General features: G+C 39.4%; 1 protein-coding gene across 11 annotated transcripts in view; it reads left to right on the top strand.

Moving 5' to 3' along the window:
- NAV3 (neuron navigator 3) overlaps positions 1-24,012 on the top strand; it is an 846,806-nt gene that overhangs the window by 640,096 nt on the left and 182,698 nt on the right. For all 11 annotated transcript variants that reach the window (XM_078851117.1, XM_078851118.1, XM_078851116.1 and 8 more), the window contains 3 exons: positions 6,496-6,604; positions 7,028-7,411; positions 11,297-11,416. In XM_078851117.1, coding sequence (XP_078707243.1) covers positions 6,496-6,604; positions 7,028-7,411; positions 11,297-11,416 — 613 coding nt within the window. The remainder of the gene's footprint in view (positions 1-6,495; positions 6,605-7,027; positions 7,412-11,296; positions 11,417-24,012) is intronic.

Raw genomic sequence — 24,012 nt, 5'->3', positions numbered from 1 at the left:
AGGACCAAGAGTACTTTACACTGAGGTGCCAGGTTTGACTTTTTGCATGGAGATTAGTTAAGAAATCTGAATGGTATACCTGACTCTGTCACTTGCACCTCTGTGAGCTTTCATTTCCCCACCTGCAAAATGAGGATAATTATACCTTCCTTTGTAAAGTGCTTTGAGATCTAAGGATGAAAAGTTCTACATGGGAGCTTATTATTATTACTATTATCTGGAAATACTTTGATGAAAGGCTCTATATAAGTGAAATTATTATTTTATTATTATCTGCTTCAGGCATTAATTATAGTTAAGGCTACATTTTAGTCTCGGGTATTTTTAGTAAAAGTCATGGACAGGTCACAGGCAGTAAACAAAAATTCACCCCCTGTGACCTGTCCATGACTTGTACTATATACCCCATAATCTTGGATGCTCAAGCAGGGGTGCCGGGGGTGCCACAGATGCTCGGGGGGGTGCCATGGGTGCTCTGAGGGGAGCAGCCTGGGACCTCCACTGTTTTTTTTTTGGGAGGGGGGAATGGTTGGCGGGGCTCGCAGGCTCCCTACCTAGCCCCGAATGGCTCCCTGGAAGCAGCAACATGCCCCTCCCTCTGTTCCTAGGCAGAGGTGCGGCCAGGGGGGCTCCACGCACTGCTTCCACCCCGAGTACCGGCTCTGCAGCTTCCATTGTTCGGGAACTGCGGCCACCCGGAGCCCTCACCTCCTCCTGCACCCAACCCCCAACCCTGGGTCCCCTCCCACACCCAAATTCCTGTTGCTGCTGTGGGGGCCGTGATGGCCCAAGACTGCCCCAGCAGCAGCCAGTGCGGCTGGCACAGGGACTGCCTAAGCTGCTCAAGTGGCCCCCGGGCCAGCCACACCAGCCACTGCAGAAGTGAAGGAGGTCCCAGAAAGTCACAGAATCCATGATTTCCATGACCTCTGTGACAAATTCACAGCCTTAATTATAGTCAGCATGTAAGTTTTGGAATTATTATTATCAGGATTATTGATAAAGCAATTAACGGCAAACATCACTACCGGGAGTCTAACATACTTGAACAATGACTTCTTTAAAAATGATCATTTTGATTGTCTGTGTTTGTATCCCAAACAGGGGAGAGAGAGAGAGAGAGAGAGAGATGTAGATATTTGCAGAGAGAATCCATGGTTTAGTGTGCTATAAAGCTGCTCTATGCAAGAGTTTTTGATGTCTGCATTAATCATGAGTGTTGAAGCCTTGAATGAGTGAAGCAGGTCATTCCAGATGAGTGCAAATAAAATCTTCATACTATACCCTCATGTAATCTGCACATGACATGCCAGAAGGGAAAAAAATTTAGAACCCTTTTAATTATTTTTACTGATTCTATTTTTCTTTTTTCCTACCTGTAAAGCTATTTCACTTTAGTAACAAAAGCCCACCAGTAAAGGCCTAAAAGAAGGAGAGAAATTAAAACTAATACAGTTTAGAAACCTCTAGAAGTAATACTAAATCACTTTTCTTTACATAATAATGTTACAATTTCAGTCCGATATCTTCTCATCTGTTTGTGCTAGAAACAAAGAGTTTTGTGCCATTGGAAATGGGGGATTATTCAGTTTCTAATGGCCTTTTCTTTGAGAGATTACAGGAGAATAGACTTTAAACATGTCATATTTCCAAGATAGAATATTGCCCTCTTGAGCTTTGGAGAGTTAATTTTGGGAGAGAAATACTATGTTTTGAGGGAAACAAATGGTGGCCCCATTCAAGGATCAAGACTCCATTATCATATGCTTTGTACACACACAATAAAAAAAGACAGGCCCTACCCAACGTATCTTATATTCTAAATATATGACAAGGGACAATAGGTAGAAACAAACAAGGGAAAGGGAGAGGATAAAGTAACAGTGAATATTAAATATTGAAAATATTAGCAATAATGTTAAAATAACTACACACAAAAAAACACACCCAAATAAAAACATGTCAATTCTAAAATCCAAAGATTTTAGAATATGGAAATGAATAGTTAAGGCGGATAAATATGCAGATATCCTCCGTCCCTCAGATAAATATACACATGTTAAGTATGGATATTGCACAGTCTAAGAACGGCCTTACCTCTGCCCCCTCACACCTCTAAACCTCAGTGTACAGACAAGGAAATCCTCCTACACCATCCCATTATATATTATATACATTTCCAACATGGGCTACAAACCTTTACAGATGAACAAGATCCACAGTCCCAGTCTTCCCTCACACCATATCTTCCTTCTTACCGTCCAGTTACAGAACTGAGATTTGACCTTCCCCATCCCAATTTGCATTATGTTCAAAATAACGTGCATATTATGTCTTATTTTCACAAACAATTCCTCCCCGCACCATTTCCCCATCCACTGCTACACATGATATAGAAATCCCAATGTACTGCCTCCACCCACCATGTACAGACTAGATCAACTGTTCTCAAACTGTGGGTTGGGACCCCAAAGTGTGTCGCAACCCCATTTTAATGGGGTTGCCAAGGCTGGCGTTAGACTTGCTGGGGCCCAGGGCTGAAGCCAATGCCCAAGCCTCACCGCCTGGGGCAACTGGGCTCAGGTTACAACCCCCCCACCCTGGGCTGAAGCCCTTGGGTTTCAGCTTTGCTTCCCCTCCCCACCACACCCGGGGTGGCCGGGCTTGGGCAGGCTCAGGCTTCAGTCCCCCCTCCTGGGGTTGTGTATTCATTTTTGTTGTTAGAAGGGGGTTGCAGTGCAATGAAGTTTGAGAACCGCTGGACTAGATGGGGTTTGAGAACAGCGGGACTAGACTGCCTTTTTTTTTTTTTTTTCACCTTCACAGTGCAAGTCATAGACCCAACCTTCCAAAAGCATACTGTACCACATTTAAGCAAATCCACAATACACATATAAGCCTGATTTCAGAAAGGTACTTAAATGGATGCCTACCTTCAAACACATGAATAGTCCCATTGATTTCACTGGGACTACGCATATGCTTAAAGTTAAGCACATGCTAAAGTGCTTTATTTAGTTGGGGCTATTGGCATCAGACATAAGGCTGGGTTTACACACATTTTTTCCACTGCTCTAACTATTTCAGATGAGTGTGATTTTTACAGAAATAGTTATACTGGAATAACCCCTAGTGTGGATGCTGTTATACTGGTATAAAGGTACCCATACCAGTATACTTTATTCCTCTTCATGTACATGAATAAGCTATAAGAAATGTTTATACTTGTGTAACTGTGTCCACACTTGAAGTATTGTACCACTTTAACTATACTATACTGGTATAATTAAGACAGAACAATTTTTGCCTGTCGACAAGCCCACAGAGTTCTCTGACTGGTACTATACTGCATTCACTTACCAAGGAGGAAAGGAGTTGTTTTATCTGGGAAATACATTGGTTTCAGTTGTAACGGTTTCAAAAATGTCTGAAGCGTTTGTTGGATGGATGGATGGTAGGTAGGTAGGCAGGTACCAGGATGCAGAACTGAGTTAGAACATGAACCCAAAGGAATGTACCTTTAGCCAAAATTTCAAACTGGAGAAAAAAATTAGTGACCTGTAGCCCAAATTTCCTTCACCTTTCCAGTAAATTGGGCTATTTTCAGATCAAAACAGTTTAGGGGTGGAGTTAAAATTATTATGGAACCTGATTGCAACCTTAACTAATGTGCAATAACTATCGGTTAATAACACACATATAAGCCATATATATATGTTTAGCTTTATATATATGTTTAAAATATATATATTTAGCTTTTGCCATAGGATACCTTACAGCTTCCACACTTACTTCCCATTCTAAGACACATTATTTTCATTCCTTAATACATAGGAAACTGTGGTATCATAGATACCACGGTGTGGTAACTGTTAGTGGATATTGACTTCTTAATTATGACTGCTGTATGCATGTATATCCACAGTCCAGTGAAACAAAGGTGATTCTGGTGGGTTGAAGGATGCAGGCAGAGGAAAATAGCATAGTAACTTCTACATTCTTTGGATGAATGGGAGGTATGTGGGCCTTTTTTAAAAAAAAATTTTTTTTTAACTAAGACGTCTTATTGGATCCTCAGCTGTTGTTAGAAGTTAAATAGCATTTGTGGCCAAACCATATTTTTTCCTCTGTGGTTAGCTAGCAGTTAGTGTCAATTCCAGCCTTAGGCTGTCCTCACTACAGTTTATTCATTCCTTCATCACCTCCACATTGATTATTCAATTAATTAAACCCCCTTCTTCCTATCTAGATTTCTGCTGACAAAATAATCTTTCTCTTTCATTGTTTCAGTCTGGTTGTGCACCTCTTTGAGTCTCTTTGCTGACTGCTCATTGCCTGGTGTGTCTTGCTTTGAAACACCTACTTTAAGATCTCATAGCCCCTGTCTACATTATAGTTACATCTGGATGGAAAACAGAATTTCTGTTCCACTGAAAATTCCAACATTTAAACATTAAAACATCAAAAAAAATCCTTCCAAATTACAATGAAAAGTCAATTTTTGGAAATTCCTCATGGGACAGAAATTCAGAAAGTTTTCTCTTTGGAAGCATCAAAATGTTTCATTTTGGTTAACGTAAATTGTTTCATTTCAATAAAATTGAAACAGTGTAATATAATATTAAATATAGCATAATATAGTATCAACATTAATATTTTAATATAATATAAAAGTGAAAATAATGTCACAGTGAAACAAGAATGTCAAAAGGATTGTTTCTAAATTTTCTAGCAAAAATATTGGCAAATTTCACACCAACCCACAAAATATTTTAATTTTGATGAAACTCTCTTTTCCTGTGAAAAATTGTTCCTCCAAATTTTTTCTGGTGATCTCTAATAATAGACTTAGTTTTCTCTTGCCTTTCTCTCTGACTCTTCTGCTCTACCAGTGAGAAAACCCTTTCCTCCCATCACTGATATTTCTATGCATTCTATGTTTAGATCTCACCTATAAATTTACCTACAGGACATGAGGGGAACAAAAGGTAGCAACAACACAAAAAAAGCCAGCAGTACGAAGAAGTGTACGTGCCTTACTGAGTAAACATAAGATTATGTTGTTATCACCCTGTCCTTTCTCTCCCCTTGTGTTTCTGACCTTCTCTTTTGTGTCATGTTGAATTCAGATTCACAAGGTGTTCTCCTGACATCAGCAAATATGAGATCGAAGCCAAAGCAGTTGCTTAATATCACCAGAATCCTGAGATGGAATTACCAGGGAAATGCTGAACTTGAGTTAAATAATACTTAACCTATTTTTAAAGGATTTTACAATTTCATAACTGATGATAACATTTGTAGCATGCTGACTAAACTGGGGTTAATCAGGTGATGTATAAGGGCATAAAATGATCAGTCCTGGAGTCAGGGAGGAATAGTTTTCCCCATTTGTTCAGAATTGTACAAATTGCTAGAATTATGCCCACCCCCACCCACCACAAAGCATCACAAATGGGACACTGTCATAGGCAACATTCTGGGTGTGATAAAATCTGTGATACTGTATGTTATTTAATACTATACTCTTCAAAAGAAAAGAAATGCAAATACAGGGTAGTTAAATGATTATGTTAAAATAAACAAAAACTGCTAGATAAACTATACCATTTTAAAAATATATTAATTTCTGATTTTAATGTATATTAAATATTTGGTAATTTTTGTTGTTATTATGTTTTATATTTGATATTGTTTGTTAGGCTTTTACAGTCTTCCTGGGTAACACAGTATTTCACTGTGCATTTTATCTTTGTGGGTTTATTTATTTTTTGTATAGCAAAAAATTGTGGGTTTGATGCAGGAACTTCTGGGTGTCATGCAGGAGGTCAGATTAGATGATCATTATGGTCCGTTCTGGACTTAAAATCTATAAATGTATGAATTTTATTGGGACTTAGTGTTTTATGTCCACTGTGAGGGTTATGGGAAATAAGGCTCCAGCTCAGGAAAGGGAAATCCCTACTGAGGAAGGGTGCTGAAGTACAGGCTTAACTTAAGTGCTTTCCTGAATAGTGATAGGTTTTAAGTATGTGCTTAAAAGTTTTCCTAAATTGGGGCCTTAGTCTCCACAATCCCCACAGGGACAAAACGAAAACACTGTAAGTCTGAGTATCATTCATAATTTTTCAGCCTTATCGAGACCCCTCCACTAACTTGCTATTTTTAAAATGAGCTTTTAATCACCACAAAACTTATGCTTGCTGTGTGTGTGCGCGCAATATTATTGGCAGGATGGGTGTGTGCATGTTGTATGTGGGTGGATGGATGGACACATCTACAAATACACTCTGGGAGCTTGTGTATATTCAAATTTTAAATGATACGTATGATATGTATGTGTATACATATATAAATTATATCATGTATATAGTTGTCCGCACACATGCATATGTTAGTTTATATCTATATTTGTAGACACACACACGCATACGATATGTGCACGTGACTGCACACCCACACAGAATTTATATTATTGTTTTTGTTTTCTTTCAGGGGAAGACCCAGAAACAAGAAGAATGCGAACAGTAAAGAATATAGCAGATCTGCGACAGAATTTGGAAGAAACTATGTCCAGCCTTAGAGGGACCCAGATAAGCCACAGGTACTATTTGTGCATGGACTCCTTACATTTTGGAGTGTGGAACAATACTTGCAGTCAAGACCTCCAGGCTTACCATTAGAGGTTTGCAAGGGAAAATTAACAGTGCAGTTTGTGAAGATAATATTCAGATTCACACAGATAATATTTGTGTGTCTGGGGTTCTTGTCATAATAATTTGATGTAAGTGTTATGTTTACCCTTCTGTAAATAATATCTCAGGACTCATTTGGAAGCTTGTCTACAGTTTTAAATCTCTGATGTGTACAAATAAAAAAAAATCTTGTAGAGAAAAAAGTGTTGGGTTATTATATACCTGGTTTACATTTCTACGCTCCACCTATCCGTGCCACTTTTGCTCATCTTTATTTCTCAGAAAGAGAGAGAGAGAGCACAATTAATTGACTTCTATGTTTTGTTTGGCAGCACATTGGAGACAACTTTTGACAGCACTGTGACAACCGAAGTGAATGGGAGAAGTATACCAAGCTTGACAAGCCGATCCACGCCTGTGACTTGGAGGCTTGGCCAGGCCAGTCCTCGCCTCCAGGCAGGAGATGCCCCATCCTTAGGTAGTGGTTACCCTCGCAGTAGTGCTGGTCGCTTCATACATACTGACCCCTCACGATTCATGTATACCACACCTCTTCGCCGAGCAGCTGTTTCTCGCCTCGGGAATATGTCACAGATTGACATGAATGAAAAAGGAAGCAGTGATCTGGACGTGTCCTCTGAAGTTGACGTTGGCGGTTACATGAGTGATGGGGACATTCTTGGGAAAAGCCTCAGAACAGATGACATCAATAGTGGGTAAGTGGCATTTTACCCAGCCAAAACCCTAATGCAGGACAGGGCAAATTGAACTGGATTTTGTATAAAGAAATCTAACCTGGTAAATGTAGAATTGTGGACACTACATAATACTTAAACAAAATGATAGTGCTGTTCTAACTATTGTTTGTCCCCTATTGAAGTCAATGAGAGTTCTGGTATTAGCTTCAGGGTGAGCAGGAGCAAGTTTTTAGAGGCATTAAGATAAAGTATTTATTGAGGTTTCCACAACTGTTCCGTAAAACCTGTTTTGTTCTATTGTTCCTTAGGGGCTTTTTCAGTATTTTTCTTACATTTTTTTGGATGACACATTGTATTTTCAGATGGGGCTGATGAAAGGCAGTTGCTGACAGGCCTGACTTTTGCTGTTTGCATGTCAGATGCTGTCTGTTATAGTCTTGTGTAACTGGCCTTTACCTCAGTTCTTCAACTGTGCATATCATTTCTGACCTGTAGGAATATCCTTGGAGATAGGAATATGTCAGTCACTATTTTCTTCTGGTTAACCCAGGAGCAATGGATGACAATTATTTTCATTTCTGCATCCTATTTGTGTTTGTTCAGTTGATTTTCAGGGACTGATTTCAAGCGGATGGTGAGAGTAGACTACTGTAATTTTTGCATATAGAGATTGCATGTCCAGGCTCCACTTAAAAAGACCTTTTTAATGTTTTTTATTTTAAATACAAATGTGCTAGCGATGATATTCCAGGTTGATTTGTGGGTATCTCTGAGACTCTTGTCTTTGGGACTTCAGACAGGAGCCTTATACTCATTTGCCACTTAAGCATATTTGTATTAAGTAATTTAAACTCTAAGAATTTGCTTTGAGGGCTAGAAATTCCAATATATAATTTAAGACAAAAGGCCTCATTTTCAGTTTTATCAATATTTGAATTACTCTTTGTTGCTTCCTAATGTACCAGATAGTGTATAGCAGGCAAAGCGCAATTTAAAGGGTGTCTTATGTACAGGGCACATTATAATATTCCAGGGTGCTTTTAGTGGACATCAGAGCTTCACAGTAATTCTGTCTGCTCAGACAACTGGAAACATCGGACACAGGAAATTATGGGACATAATTCACCAGTTTATACCTAGTAGATCAAATCCAGCCCATTAATCACAAGTGATTTAAAGATTGTTAACATCTGAAGGCTATTCAGTGGCTTAAGTGAAATTAGTTGTTGGTCTGAATCTAATTCTTAGGGGACATTTGACCACATCACATCACACTTAGCTCAAATTGGGACTCTTGCTGACAATCTTATCAGAGATATCAAAGGTGGAATGGACATGAGACTGAGTTACTCGAACCCTAGAGATGGCCTCTGCAGGTCACAGTTGAGGCACTTTGATGGGGCAGGTTAGTGTCACAACCCATTCTCTAAGTGACTGTGGATGTGAAAATGTCTAGCTTAGTGTATTGCCTGCCTGCCTTTCTGTGGTATGGGGAACTGTTTTCAATAACAACCACAGCAATTCTACACACCAGCCTGTGGAAGACAAAGCATGATGGGGAGCTGATGTAACTGATCTCTGTAGAAGTGTTAAAGAATGGATGATGGTGAAACAGGATGTAATGTTCCAACAACTTATCCACATTATGGCATTGCTGGCCATCTTATGTGAGGTTCCATGCCTCTGCCTGGTTTTAAATAATGAGCTAAAAAGAAGAGGAAGAAGACAGCTCAGAATGATTTAGTGGTGCCTGCTGTATCAAAGTAGAAAGGAGTGTGTGAAATGCTGCACAGTGATATTTGAAGTTCCCTTTTCCATAAAGAAAAGTATGTTATACTTGTGCTTTGTTAAAAAAGAGAGGAGGAGCTTTTGCAATGCTTGATGTGAAATGTATTAATTAGCTTATCACATTAGAGAATGATGAAGTCATTGTGTTGTGTGATTTTTCTTTACGTTGGTAGTAAGGATGACTCAATATACTGTGAATAGTAACGTGGTCAGCTAACATACTGTAGGTACAGTAGATATTAAAATACACATTCATATGCTCTGAAAAGTCAAGATCCATTGAGGTATGTACAGACGTATCTCTTTTCCCTCTCCCATTCTCACTTTAATTACTGTAAACACTTGGGGATAAGAATCCATCAGTAATTAGGAATTAGTGCGAGGAAGGCCTGCTTCACAAGTTAAGCCTCTCTACCGTGGCCCTTATTTATATGAGGGGGACACCTTACAGACCTGGTTGTGTTCTAGCCACAGTTGTATTTAATGTGCAATTCCACAACTACAGTATTTACTACATGATTCATCACCTGCTCCATAAATTTGCTCCAGAATCCTTAAGCTTTCATTAAAAAAAAAACCTAGCATCTATGGTTGTGAGGGAAACCTTCCATGTGTGAATCAAACATAATCCAGCACAGTGCTATCTTCTGGAGTCTTCCAACAGACTGCCTGAAACCAAGGGGTTGCACATTTACAGTACTTTTCAGATTGGGAGCGACTTCTTAACAAAGGGACATATGTTGTGGATGTTTTCATGTTTAATTAAAAAAAAATCAAACAACAACCTTCCTTCCCGCCCCCGGCGCATTTTAGTATACTCAAAATCGCTGCAGAATTTAGGTATCGCTTGCCAAAACGTACATAGGGGCTCACAAACTAAAGCCACAATCCTTGGCTGCAATATCTGTGCCAAGCTGCTCAAAAGTCAGCTTAGCTAGCCATGGCAGGATCTTTTTAGCATAGGCGGATCCTTCAGTGGCATACAATTGGCATAGCCATTTCTATGCCGCCTCTTCCTGGCTGCTGGCAAAGTGGCCATGTGCTCTGATAATCCCAGGCTGCTGTATTAGCCCCATGAACCCAGTGGCAATTGGCTTAAATAAGAACAGCTCTCAGAGGGACTCAAAAGGGACTGAACCAATATACAACTGGCCTGATATTATTACTTGTAGAGTATCATACAGCTGCATGGTGCTATACAAAAGTAGCGTCTTCTCCAAAGATCTTACACTTAAGACAAGAACAACAGGATGACACAACAACCCAGGAATGGGATGAGGAAAGGGGGAGCCTGGGAGACAAGGCAATATGATAATAGGGTCTCTTGGGAGAGTAATGCATAGATCTTGAGGGTTACACAGATTTGTGGTGGTGCTTAATTAAAGACCATAGAGCCCCTAAAGATATGACTGAGTTTTAGGTAGGAATCTCAGAAATTCTTGCTGCGGCTTACAGTTCAATCACCTTTAATTAGTCTTTAGTGATTTACATTAAGCAGCACCACACTGGTTGCTGTAATTTTTAGCCTTATAAATTTCATTCAGTACAACATGAAGAAAGCAGTATGAAGCCACCACATGGAAAGATGACAGCATAAATGGTCAAATTTTTAAAAGCCAGCCTCCATTTTTCATGAGCACAATTAAGACTATTGGCATAGCTGACTATCTGATTGCACCAGAGTAAGGACTGTAAAGTCAGATTCGTAAGCTCTGTCTTCTGTTCACCCTTTCAGATGGAAATGCTTGCTTTTATCAGGGCTATGCTTTTTCTTAATTCTGGTGCTATTGCCTTCAGCCAGCATCGTAAAATGCAAGACAGATTCATGAAGGGACCTGGAATATTGTAAGATTTAGCACAACTCTTTTTCCTGTGCTAAACACAAACAAGGCAAAAAATCCTAGAAAAATAACAAGAGTGGCAGCAGAGGCTAATCTCTTTGTGAGGGAGACAGTGTGATGAAAGGCGATACCCTGATAGTATTAATACAAAAGTATTATAAGGTGGGAAAATCTTTACTTTGAGCTCTGAATTCAACAGCCCATTAGCTGTAGAACAAAACATAATTGCCAGATGTTTCCATTTCCTACTGATTCTCCAGACATTTATTTTCAGGTACATGACAGACGGCGGACTCAACCTGTATACAAGAAGTCTGAACCGAATACCAGACCTAGCTGCCTCCCGAGACGTAATCCAAAGAGGGGTGCATGATGTGACAGTGGATGCTGACAGGTAACACCTTTTTTTTCTATAAAAACTATCGGAGCTTACAGACAAGGTCTGATCATCATTCAGACCTGCCAGCATTTCAAAGCTATTCCTGAGTAGCAGTGGATGACGGCAGGGTTCATGGCTCATTGGGATCTTAGCCCTCAGGATTGAGAGGACCTAATGCCACAGTAAGCGGGGAAAAAAGTCTACCTGGGAACAAGAGTCTGTCAAAAGGAAGAGAACATGGGGGAAGAATCCATTTTGTGAGGATGGGGGAAGAATCCATTTTGTGAGGATGGGGGAAGAACGTCAAGAAGTCCAGAATGGGGGTGCAGTTTGGGGGTTAAACTCTCCGAAATAGGACATGATGATTTTTTATGATAAGTCTTGTAAACAGGGATACATGGGAAAAACAAATAGAGTGAAAATGGCGCACAGAGCTGGCAAAGTGAAAAGCTAACACAGGGAAAAGGAGGAGAAGGGAAGGAGCAGAGCTGGGGGCAGGAAGCAATATATACAGGACTCATTTGTGCAAGATGGCCACCACCCTGCTTTTGGAGCAGCATAGTGCCAAATGCTCCATGGAGAGCTCTAGTGTCAACTCTGCTCAGCTCTCCATCTACCTTGTACCCCCAGGGATGCTAGAAGAAAGCAGCCTCTGTGGATGCAGGGACTGAAGTTATAACTAGCTTCTGTACAGGCATGCAAAAAGGGAGAAGACTCCTTGCATCATCCTCTCATTGTGCACCTGTGCAAAATCCAGGCACAGTCCATCCCAGCATGTATACCAGAGATTCACTTGTGCAAGCCTCGTTGAGAAGAGGATCTTATATCCCTTTTCCTTTAGCCAAAAAATATTTTTTCAGAGATGGACTCAAGCCACCAAGTCTGGGTCTAAATTCATAACCCATCTTTTGCAGAGCTCAGAGTTGTTCAGAGCTTGGATTTTAGTCCAGACCATTCCAGAGATAAAATCCAGCTGCAGAGCTTGGCAGTGTTGAGAATTCAGGGTGTGGTTTTTGTCCAATTTTTAAAAATCAAGTTTCACTTTAGGGGAAACAAAGAGAGGGTTTTATCAGGGGGCGGGAAAGATTCACAAAATTGTACTGGTTTTGCAAACCCAGCAAATTAGCTGAAGCAGCTCCCATGACCTCCAACTCTATGAGGTCAATCCGTCCTTGGGATTTCTGATTATTTATAATTTCCTAAATTGTCTGAGGAAAACATGTTCATGATGCAAGGCTCGTACAGTCTGGATTAGTCAACGAATACATATAATGTACAAAAAGATGGTTTTAATCTGGAGGTGCGGTTACTTTTCTTTCAGTGCTTTTCTTTTGTAAATGAATTACCATGGATAGACTTTGCCAAAGAAGTTTGTTTTAAAGAGGAATCTAAGAAGAGAGGTTCATTTAGGGAAGGAAGGGAATTCCAAGCATTGAAGGAAATGCAAAGGAAAGAGTAGGAGAGGAATATATATAATTTGATTGGAGTTGTCTTAGGCAATAGAGAGGGAGGAGGAGGAAATGAGAGATGAGATGTAGTCAGGATGGACTTGTGTGGAGCCTTGACTGTGAGGAGAAGCAGCTTAAATTTCATGTGTAAGAAAAAGGATGGAGAGTTTAGAAGATGGGAGAGACAGGATGAGTTTAGCATTAGGTATTCAAAATTGTTAGAGATGGGCCCACGCTGCAACATTCAGATACCAATTTCAAACCACCCAAAATTTCAGAAGTAATCTGACCCAGGTTTTTAGCTCAAATCCACTGTAGAGTGAGGGTCCAGATTTTCCTTGCTTTCCAAGCTCTCGACTCCAGTCAGGGATTTTGGTTTGTGAACACCTCTAGAAATTGTGTTTCATAATATATGTGTGGATGTCTTCTATATACTATTTATGTACATAAATATTTTGCTTGTCTATATTATTCAGGGGGACTGGCTGCAGCTCCAGTTATTAAGGTTGCTAGACATTTGCCATTATAAGACCATTTTCAGTTTCTTATAATTACCTGTTTGCCAAATTTTAACCATTTGGACTGAACACAATTTTTTCCCCATGTTAAAAAAATTATGGTGACCTTTTTTTTGAAAAGCCTTAGCCTCATTCAGTGCACAGGATCAGTCTGCTCTACGGATGAATTGGGGTGTGTAGTAAAGGAGACAGTGTCTGTCAGACTCTTGCTTCATTTGTTCAAGAGGTTGGAAGGTGTCTAGTGAATGAGGCAGGGGTTTTCAGGGAGACAAAGGAATGTCTCATGGTCAAGGCACTTGAATGCTGCCCTAGAGAACTGAATTCTATCCCCGCACTCAAGCAGAGTAGCTGTGAGCAAGTCCCTTAAACCACACTTTTCACAGGTCACTACTCCTTGTGTGTTCTTCATTTTCTGGGTGCCGATTTGATACTCTGTGGTCTGATTTGCAAAAGTACTCCGCACTCACAACTGAAGTCAATGGGAGATGTATTCTGGACATATAAAGAGCTGTATAATGCTAAATAACCTGAAAAAATGAGGTCCTGGCCATCTTAAATTGGGAATACAAAATTAGTGGAAACTTTTTACCTTACTCTCTCTGTGCCTCAGTTTGCCATCTGTAAAATGGGGATAATACCACCCTTTCGCCTCACAGATGTGAACATAAATTAACTTGTTTGTGAAACATTCAGATACTATAATGATTAGCACCATAGAAAAGCCCCTGGGGAAATTAATAATTCTGTCTTCAGAGCAGCGTTCGAATAGTGCCCAGTAAATAAGGCACAGAGCCAGACATTAAACAATAAGAAGAAAATAAAATATTGAATTGCTGATCACTAAGTTCCACCTGAACACTAAATAAGGCAGGGGTTCTGTGGAAAAAATAGTCAGTGGTCATGTAATTAAAGGTTATATGATAATGCATATACACATGGGGGCTGAATTAAGGTTGCCTGAGCAACCTTAATTTTGGCATTTCCTAACTTTGCAACTTTAATAATGGCCCTTCATATTAGTTTTTTATATGTATTGTAAGTATATCCTATGCCACCATGAAGAATGAGAATATGATGTTCAAGTGCCAAAAACGGTTGTTTGTTTTTATGAGTTCTTGTGACCACAGAACTCATGTTTGCCAAAATGGAAGCTGATGCACAAGAGAGCTGTGTTTGATCATTCTAACGAAATGAAAATAAATTATTGTGCATTTCAACAATGTGCACTAGGTGGACTAAGCCTAGGTGGAAAAAACAATGCAAGTTTTTGCAGTGTGACCCTTGCTCTGACTGGTGGGATGGATTTCCATACTTTATCATAGTGAGCGTACTTACAGTTTGATTTTTATCCTTAAATAGTGTTGTGGATATTACTTTCATACCCTGAGGGAGAAAAAGACTTTATATTAAGGTTTGACTTACCACTTACATGCTATACTTTCATGTGGGAGGCAGTGCTCACTCTAATTTTTCCCACCGAGGTGTGGAATGAATTTTGTTATGTGCACCAATATGGCGGTGATGTGTGACACATCACCTTCATATCTATGCCCATAACAAAATTCATGTGGTGGGGGTGGAGCTGAGGGGTTCAGAGTGTGGGAGGAGGCTCAGGGCTGGGGCAGAGGGTTGGGGTGCAGGGATGTGAGGGCTCCAGCTGGGGGTGTGGGCTCTAAGGTGGGGCCAAGGATGAGGGGTTTGGGGTACAGGAGCGTGCCCAGGGGCTACGGCAGGGAGAGAGAACTCCCCTCAGCTCTCTTTCACCGCAGCAGCACCTGGGCTGGGGGGGAGAGGCGCCTCTTTGTGCCACAGCAGCTCTGGGGCTGGAGGATAGGCGCCCCTCCCACAGCTGCAGCAGGTCCCCCGGCGGGTTCCTCGAGCACCTGTGTGGCACTGAATAGCTTCTACAGGGAACTTAGGTGGGAGGTCTATAGTCCTATATATCTGCCTTTTGAGGTTATGAAGGACATATATGTGCTCCTTAAGAGAGAGTAAAGTACCAGTTGCCTTGCCATAATGCCTCTTTCATGACGTTACTGCATGATCTTTTTGCCCCTGCCCACCTAGTTGGAAAGCACTTCATTGGCAGCTGTGTGCAGAGAGAAAATATCTTGACATTACTGCCGATAGATATTTTACATTAGCATGCATCCAGGAAGGGCTTTTTTCTATATGCTCTCCATTACTACAGCCAACAACTTTTGCTGAAAGTGCCTCCAAGTTCCTGATGGAAATTGCACTTGGGTTTTCCCAGAAACCTTTAATTCCTTTGTATCCTTTATGACTTTTTGTATTCTTCAGTTGGCAGTGCTCTCCAGCCAGGTGGGCTAATGGTTTCTCTTGGGGAAAATGCTAGTTATGACAGATGCATGCACTGGATCTGATTTTCCTCTCACATACATGGCTAAAAGAGGACTTACTGCACTGAAGTCAGTCTGGGTACAGTGGTGTAAGAAGAGGAGAAGCAGCCCTATGGTGTTAATGATTACTCAGTAAGCAACTACAGCTGGCCTCTGCCTCTTTCCCTGGGACTCTCAGACAGCCAACTAGTGGAGGAAGGTTCTCCCCTTCCCACCAACCCATGTGGAAACCTAGCATGAAAGAGTTCTTTCTAAATAACTTATAGGTTGTTCATAACATTATAACAAGTTTAAACACATGAACATCCAATATGTCTGTCAGAGTTCAAGAGTTGCTTACATAATGCTATATACACAAAACTCTCAAAAGATTCATTATAGCAGGTCATTTTACTGTATGATTCATATCAGCTCAGAAAAATGGATGAAGAGACATTGGAAACAGCAGAATTTAAGATAGTCCCATGGTTCTTGTATTGTAGATTTTCTTACTTGGACACTTTTTATCTTTAAAGTCCAATTTGCATGGATCATTTGCTGTTGTCTTTCCTGAGGTGCAAGCAAAGTTCCAGCTTGAGCAGATGAATCTTTTGAAGTGGGTGTGAATTTGTGTGTAGCTGGTGGTCCTTCTGTGATTGAATTATATTTTTATTTATCATCTTGCCCTTCTACCCTGGACTCTTATTGCTGCCTTTTGGGATTCACTAGGAGAGCATCTGAGGTGCATTCTTAAAGTTTGAACCTTTTTGGAAGTAATATAAACTAAAGCAGGTTAGATGTAAGAAAACAGAATTAATTAATTCCCTGGAAAGTAGAAAAAATAATTTAGAAGTGAGTGATAATGATTTGCAAGCCATTCTGTGTAGCCAGAAAATAAAAAGCCCGACTGTAGCCAAATCCAAACTTGTTATAAGTCAATCAAGTTGTTTCTACTTATCTCAGGATGGAATTTGGCTCACTCTATCAAAAAGCTATGACATTTTCCTTACTTTCACACTAAGCAGCAGAAGTGGGTCACCCCATCTTTCTTCCTCCAACACTATCTTTAACTTTATCCTTTCTCAGTAATGTGCCAGACCTCAGGCCAAGCATTCCATTTAGTTACATTTTATCTCTGTGAATCTCTCCATAAATTAAGCCATGCGCTTGGGGTCAAGTCCAAGAAGTTAAGTGGCTGGTTCTCCATGAATGTACCTCTTATGTGCCTTGGTCACTACCCAGCTCGAATGCATTTTTATTGCACTGTGCTTGACATGAACCCCTTTTCACATGGTTTCAGCATTCTTATGTTTAGGGCTTCCTTAAAATGCTTGTACCATCTGTTACTTGTGCAGAGGATTTGGCAGTCATTTTACGCTCAGCTCAGGCTGCCCTGTTGTTTGTTCTCAGCCAAACCATAATCACCATAATACATTATTAATTATAATTATAATAAAATAAATCCAGATTTTGCCTGCAGTTTATTAACTAACTTCCTGCCTGGCTGACTATGAGTCTTTCCCAGTATTTGCTTCAGTAGATGAATGTTGAGTAAGAATATTGTATTTTCTTAAAAAAGAAGTTTGGGGGATTGAACTGTGAACCCAGTTTCACAACATACAGTTCTGTTAGGAGCAGAAAGGATTATGAATGATGACTTCAAATTTTAGTAGGTGACATGGATTGTTTCCCCTACACACTTCATTTTCAAAATGTCGGTCACTACATTGAAATCATTGATATTATTTGGAATTTTACTCATCGGACTGTTTGTCTACACATAGGTGTTCGGTATACCATAAAAGTCATCTACCTCTCGGGACACTCCTGCTTGCCATCTATATTTCAGTCCTGTAATCATTCTGTGCCTTCTTCCGTGAGTCCCTCTTGTTTAGTACTAATCTGATTAATGTACCACTCTTCTGTCATATTAACACTGTAACTGTTGCCTTTTCATTTAACCTCTTTCCTGCCTTTGATGGTTGTGATCTCTACAGCATTAATAAAAATAATCACACCAGGTCTGTGAAATAATAGGTAAATAAATCAGTGAATAAATGTTTGGTTTTTGCCCAATCCAACAGGCCTTACTCAGGCAAAACTGGGAACCCTACCAACTACGAGTCCACTGCTCTTTGCATTACAGCTTGACATTCCTCTGCTGCATCTGCCTTCATCACAGAGTGCATCTGGCATTGGTACACTATGGCACACAACAAAAAAGGTCATTATATTAGTTTTGAAAACTGGCATGATTTACCAGATCATGTGACCTGTTTTCATAATTTTTCATGGCTGTGATTTTGTAGTACACTGTATAGCCTAAGGTCACAGTAACAGTGAAATAACCTCAGTACTTTTGCTGTTATTATCCTGATATCCCTGAAAAACATAATTAAAGAACCCATCTTCTGGTATAATTTAAATATAAAACTTTCTTTTTACTATTATTGCTTTCTTCATCAGTTTTAATCTTCCAAAATTTCTCTCAGCATCTGTTACTGTTAACCTCTTCTATCATTTGTGTTCATTATTTTCAAATCATCTTGCCTTTCCATAGTCTCTGTTGTAAATCTTTACTCATTTTAGCATATGTTGTTGCTATGCTATCAAAATAATACTCAGCTAGGAGTATCTTTTTCAATACATATTTTAGGGTTTTTTATAATATTTCTATAAACCAGCAGTGCTATGCTAAACTATATAAAATCTACACATGTTTTTATACAGCCCATGCTTGATAGATAAATCCTGTCAAATCAGTGCTGTTGATTTATTTTGACACCTTAAGTCATTAAGCGTACAAAGACACTGTGGATGAATATGTATTCTAAAAGATCATAAATTAATCTTGAAAGCTTGTCCCTTCCGCCAACAGAAGTTGGTCCTGTAAAACGTACCACCTACTTTGTCTCTCTCATATCCCAGGACCAACACAGCTACAATAACACCGTAAACATAAGTCAATAGTAAGTTTTATTTTAGCATGATTTGTAAATTTATATTAATTTAGAAAGGACATTTTACTTTGATTGACTATTACTGTGTCCTTGGTCATGTTTTCAAAAGCAAGAACCTGGTCAATATGAATAAAATAAAGCAACCTTTGATCTAATTTTTGTGGGATTCTACTCTTTCTTTGGTTGCTTTAAATTTTTATACCAATCAACAGAAACACAAACCAAAACACTAAATATTTAAGTTCAAATGTCTTATTAATATCAACAATATAAACAGTGCTGTTGTTATTCTGTCATAAGTTTGTTAAACTGTCACAGACCTGCAATGTAATGTCTGCTGATGTTAAGCTTATATAAGGAAATTACATTGAAAAGGAAAGAAAAGTAGATGGCAGATGTTTAGCTCAAAACAAGAATGAGCTGCAAGTGATTATTTATGGGAAATGAATAACAAATGAAGTTTTCTCTTTCTCTGTTTTTGTTAAATAGTAACAGAAAGAGATAATATCAGTTAATTAGCTGGTTCAGATTTGTGAAAGTGACATATATGGAAGTAAAAACAACAAGGAGTCCTTGTGGCGCCTTAGAGACTAACAAATTTATTCGGGCATAAGCTTTTGTGGGCTAAAAGCCACTTCATCAGATGCATGGAGTGAAAAATACAGTAAGCAGAATATATATTATAGCACATGAAAAGATGGGAGTTGCGTTACCAAGTGGGGGGGTCAGTGCTAATGGGCCAGTTCAGTTAAGGGGGAAGTGGCCTATTCTCAACAGTTGACAAGAAGGGGTAATTCACTTGGTAAGGCAACTCCCATCTTTTCATGTGCTATAATACATATTCTGCTTACTGTACTTTTCACTCCATGCATCTGATGAAGTGGGTTTTAGTCCATGAAAGCTTATGCCCAAATAAATTTTTTAGTCTCTTAAGGTGCCACAAGGACTCCTCGTTATTTTGCTGATACAGACTAACACGGCTACCACTCTGAAACCTGTCACCATATATGGAAGTAACTTTTTAGTCTTCTGCAAGGAGTGGAAGTGAATTGGTTTTCACATGATGCTAAATGGGCTAAACCATTTAACTTATTGTAGGATCATTAAGATGAGAGACATCCATTTGCAGCTGATCCATTGTACATTCCGTTTAATCTACCCTTAGAGAGTGGGTGGTATGGACATATTTACTAGTGTCATATGCATTCTATTTGCATTCTTCATTTCTGCTTAACTCAATGTTTATTTTAAATAGTTATAAATTATTTGCAGTGAGGCTGGATTTCATTATATTTTAACAAAGTGCAAATATTTCCTTTCAGGAAGAATGTAGATGGGATTGTTTTGATTGTAACCTACTATTTCTAAGGAGGATATCAGTATGCATGATGAAGACTCTCTCAGACATGCAGAGTGCTTGAATACACCTTCAGTAGCAGCATCTTTCTGGTCCGCTACTGTAACTAATTACTAAGGGGAAAAGAATGATTTACAGTCTGTCTTTAATTAGAAGAATGAGATGGGAGCAAGCTTTTGACTGCTCACAAGAACACTCCAGGTTTAATTATATAAAGATTTAATTTGATTCTCTTTGGTGTGGTATGCATTTGATTCCAGAAGCCAGGGAATACACTATATTCTGTAAACTGACTTGGTTTCACTGATGACTTGGGGAGCTGGCCTTCTCTGATGATTGTCTTCTGCTGTTATGCCACTAACAAAGACCTATACTGGAGAGCATACCCTGTACTAAGTAGAATTGAGATTACAGCTCTGAAAGATTACAAAAATGATCTATTTTAGACAATTACTTCATTAGCCCCTTGTAAAAATTGTGTGTCTCTTTGTGTTGGGAGCTTTTCAGGGTTTACTATATGGGATACAATAATATCTGCCCAAAGAATGGATCACCAACCTACTTTTTGCTCTACTTTGCCTTAGGTATTGATAATCCTCAGAGATACCTGCTTCCTCCTAGAGAAAAATATTTGATTATTAAAACAAAATGTCTTGCTCTCCTGCCTTAAAAATGTTATGTTTAAGAACTGCTTATGTACTATATGTTTAAGAACTGCTTATGTACTGATTGACTGCTTACTAAGCTTAAATAAACATATGCATGCGTGGCAGGCAAGGAGAACACCATTGCATGACTCTTGAAATTAACCTCTTCAAAGGAAGTAGGCTTATTCAAAACACTGAAAATCTCTCTCATGGATTTTTTGGCTAGAAATCAGTGTCTTGGAACATTTTGTATTTGGCAGCTTAAGTAGAATTCACAAATGATGGGAAATTATGAGTAAAACTAAGGGCCAGATCTTGGCCCATCCTGCAACACCCATGTAGGGGGGAGGTAAAAATGGACATAAGGCTCCCTTGTGCCAACTAGCTATGTTGTACTGCACCTCTGCCACCCCTCCAGGTGCATGAGGGGTGGGTGGGGCTAGGAAATGATGGAGCCCTAGTAATGCCCCTCCAAGACACTGGGTCAGGACATTGGAGCATGTGCACTGCTCTGAGCATAGGGCTGTCCCTGTTGGAGCAGGGATAGAACTGAAAGGCAGGTTGTGACTCTTTTAGCTGCGTCCACACAGCACACCACTGGAGTTGTCATGTAACATACATGTAGCTACACACCACAGTGCAAAGCAGGCAGCATCCACATTGTGGTGTGTAGCTATATGTGCCAATGAAAGGCTCTGGCAGAAGGGAGGCAGAGGGGAAAGGCTTCAGCAGCTCCCTGCTGCCAGAATCTCTCCCTTCTTCCAGAGCCTTTCCCTGCTGCCGGAGCTTTTCAGTGCAGTGGAGAAAGACTCCAGCAGTAGGGAGGCAGTGGATGCTACACTGCTAAAAATAGCAATGTAGTTGGAGAGGCATGGCTTGGGCAAGTAGAGAGCAATGTAGGGTATGTACATATCCATACCCTTCAGGCATGTCTTTATTCTATTTGCCATGGTCCAGACTGTTATTTATACCCATGCTAGGGGACTAAATGAGTTTGTGCACTAAACCCTGCCGTGTGTGCAGTGTAGACAAATGTAAACTTTGAGTTGCAATTCGCTTCATGCACTACTTTTGGGACATGACAATAAGATGCTATTCCATACATGAGGCTGGTAGGAAAATTACAATATGTCCGTAATGTATGTTTTCAAAATGAACTTTGGATTGGCAATTATGATGCAAAGCAAATTATGCAAATTATGGTGGAATTTTACTTGCCCACTATATATTAGAAGTAAAAATGATTCCCAGGATCCAGGCTGAGAAATTATCATGCAGTATTTGTAACTAGGTGAAAGTGAAAAGAATTAACACGTCAACAAGGCTGAACAGGTTATGGAACATGAAAGCCTTTACATTTTCAGAATAAGAAAAGGCTATTCAGCCCAGGAAGTTTGGTACAGTCGTTGTCCAAGTTGACAGACCATGAAGCTGTGATTTGGTAAGGATACATCACAGAGAGTAGCCACCAGTCAATGTACAGAACATCACTCACTGTGTAATACTCTCTGTAGAATACTAATATGTTCACCTCTTTCTTTGAAAGGTTTCTTTCCATGCAATTCTATCACATTCTACTTTTCAAATCTAAATTGTGTCACTTCTGAGTCTCTCTTGATCAAGAAAGGAAAAGATGATCCTTTTTCATAAAGGAGGTTCTGGAGACTTGCTGCCCTTATTTTGGTTCCCCTGTGGTGACTTCTCCTAACAGACAAATATTTGGTACATCAGTATGCTTGGAGTTTGTTTTCGTTTGAAGTTACAGCATTAATCTCATCTGTATCTAATTGTTAAAATATTAAGCCTTCAAAGATTTCCTTGCCATATGTAAACAAAACATTGTCATAACAATTTAAGCAGGATCAGATGTGCAAAATTAATAACGGAACCCGCAATGCATTTTACAAAATCTTTTGTACCAAAGGATACAATTAATTCATAATTCAAACCTGCTAAGTGCATCGAATCATTTAAAAGAATAAACTTTCTTTGTATCAAATTTAAAAAAAACACACTTTTCCCTAATTTAAACTCTCCTAAAAGAAAAAGGTGTTAAAAGGTTTCCAGTGTGTTTTGGCTGTGAGGTTTAACTTCCTTAGTTATTTGCGTGGGAGAAATTATGGTCCAGAATATTTCAGATTGAAGCACAGAACAGAAAAGGGTGGACGCTGAGTGGGTAAACTCATGAAAGCAAAAATTGCTTCATTCAATTTTAAAAGAGTTTGTAGCTTTGAAAAGAATTGCATTGCCTTGGGAACAACAATAATTGACAGTATAGGTATTTCTCATTCCTCAAAGTGCTTAATTTGGAAATAAATCTTAGCAATATACTTTAGAGGATTGGGGGTTTTTGCTTAACATATCTGTGATAAAGTACTTGGAAGTAACAGGTGAGCCAGTACTCTGATCACTCGGACATTAAGTAGATCCCCCAGAGAGGTCTGAGGGAGGAACCAAATGTAATTATCTAACCAGGTTAGGCATGCTAAGGGATTAATTAGCCCATCAGCTGAGGACTGGCACAAGAAGAAAGTACAAGGAGAGGAGCAGGGCTGACTGAGCCTAAGTTTAGAGAAATCTGAAGGAAGGGAGACCTCTTCCCCTCTCAGGCCCTTGGGGAAGGGGTGATGGTATAAGTGACACTGTAAATCATTGATACTCAGATCTCAGTGGTTCAGGAGCCAAATTAGAGATCAACATTACCTAAAAGAGCCACAGTAGTGTAAATTCATTGTTTCATTTAATATATATATATATATATATACACACACACATTATATATATGTATACATTACACCCATGTGAAATGTGAGAATTATATATAATTCTCACAGCAAAAATGACTGACCAAGTATTCTATAATTGGAGAATATAGTAAAAGCATCTTGACTGGTTAATATCTTCGATAGGTTAATAATTAAATCACATAATATTTTAATATCAAGTGCTGCAAAGAGCCACAGGAGACACATTAAAGAGCCACTTGTGGCTCCCAAGCCTCAGTCTGAGTATCACTGCTGTAAGTAGTATTGCTGTATGGAACTGTAAAGGTATTAACCGAAGATCTGTAATAAACTGCTCAGTGTGGATACCTAATCGGTGGAGTCTGAACTGTGTCTGGGGTGTCAGAAGGCAGGAGCAGAGCATGCCCAATTAAAATATCCTACAATTTTAAATCAGACACTAGTATATTACCTTATCCAAAAATAAATGAAATTAAATAAATCAAATAAAATTGAACAAATTGCTGGGGAAAGGAACTGAACAAGAAATCACATGATGAAAAACATTACTAGGTCATTTAGTGCATATTCCTATTGGTCAGTTTAGTCTCAAGTGGTT

This window comes from Lepidochelys kempii, chromosome 1 (assembly GCF_965140285.1).
Source record: "Lepidochelys kempii isolate rLepKem1 chromosome 1, rLepKem1.hap1, whole genome shotgun sequence".
NCBI lineage: Eukaryota > Metazoa > Chordata > Testudines > Cheloniidae > Lepidochelys > Lepidochelys kempii.
This window is presented reverse-complemented; position numbering and strand designations above follow the sequence as displayed.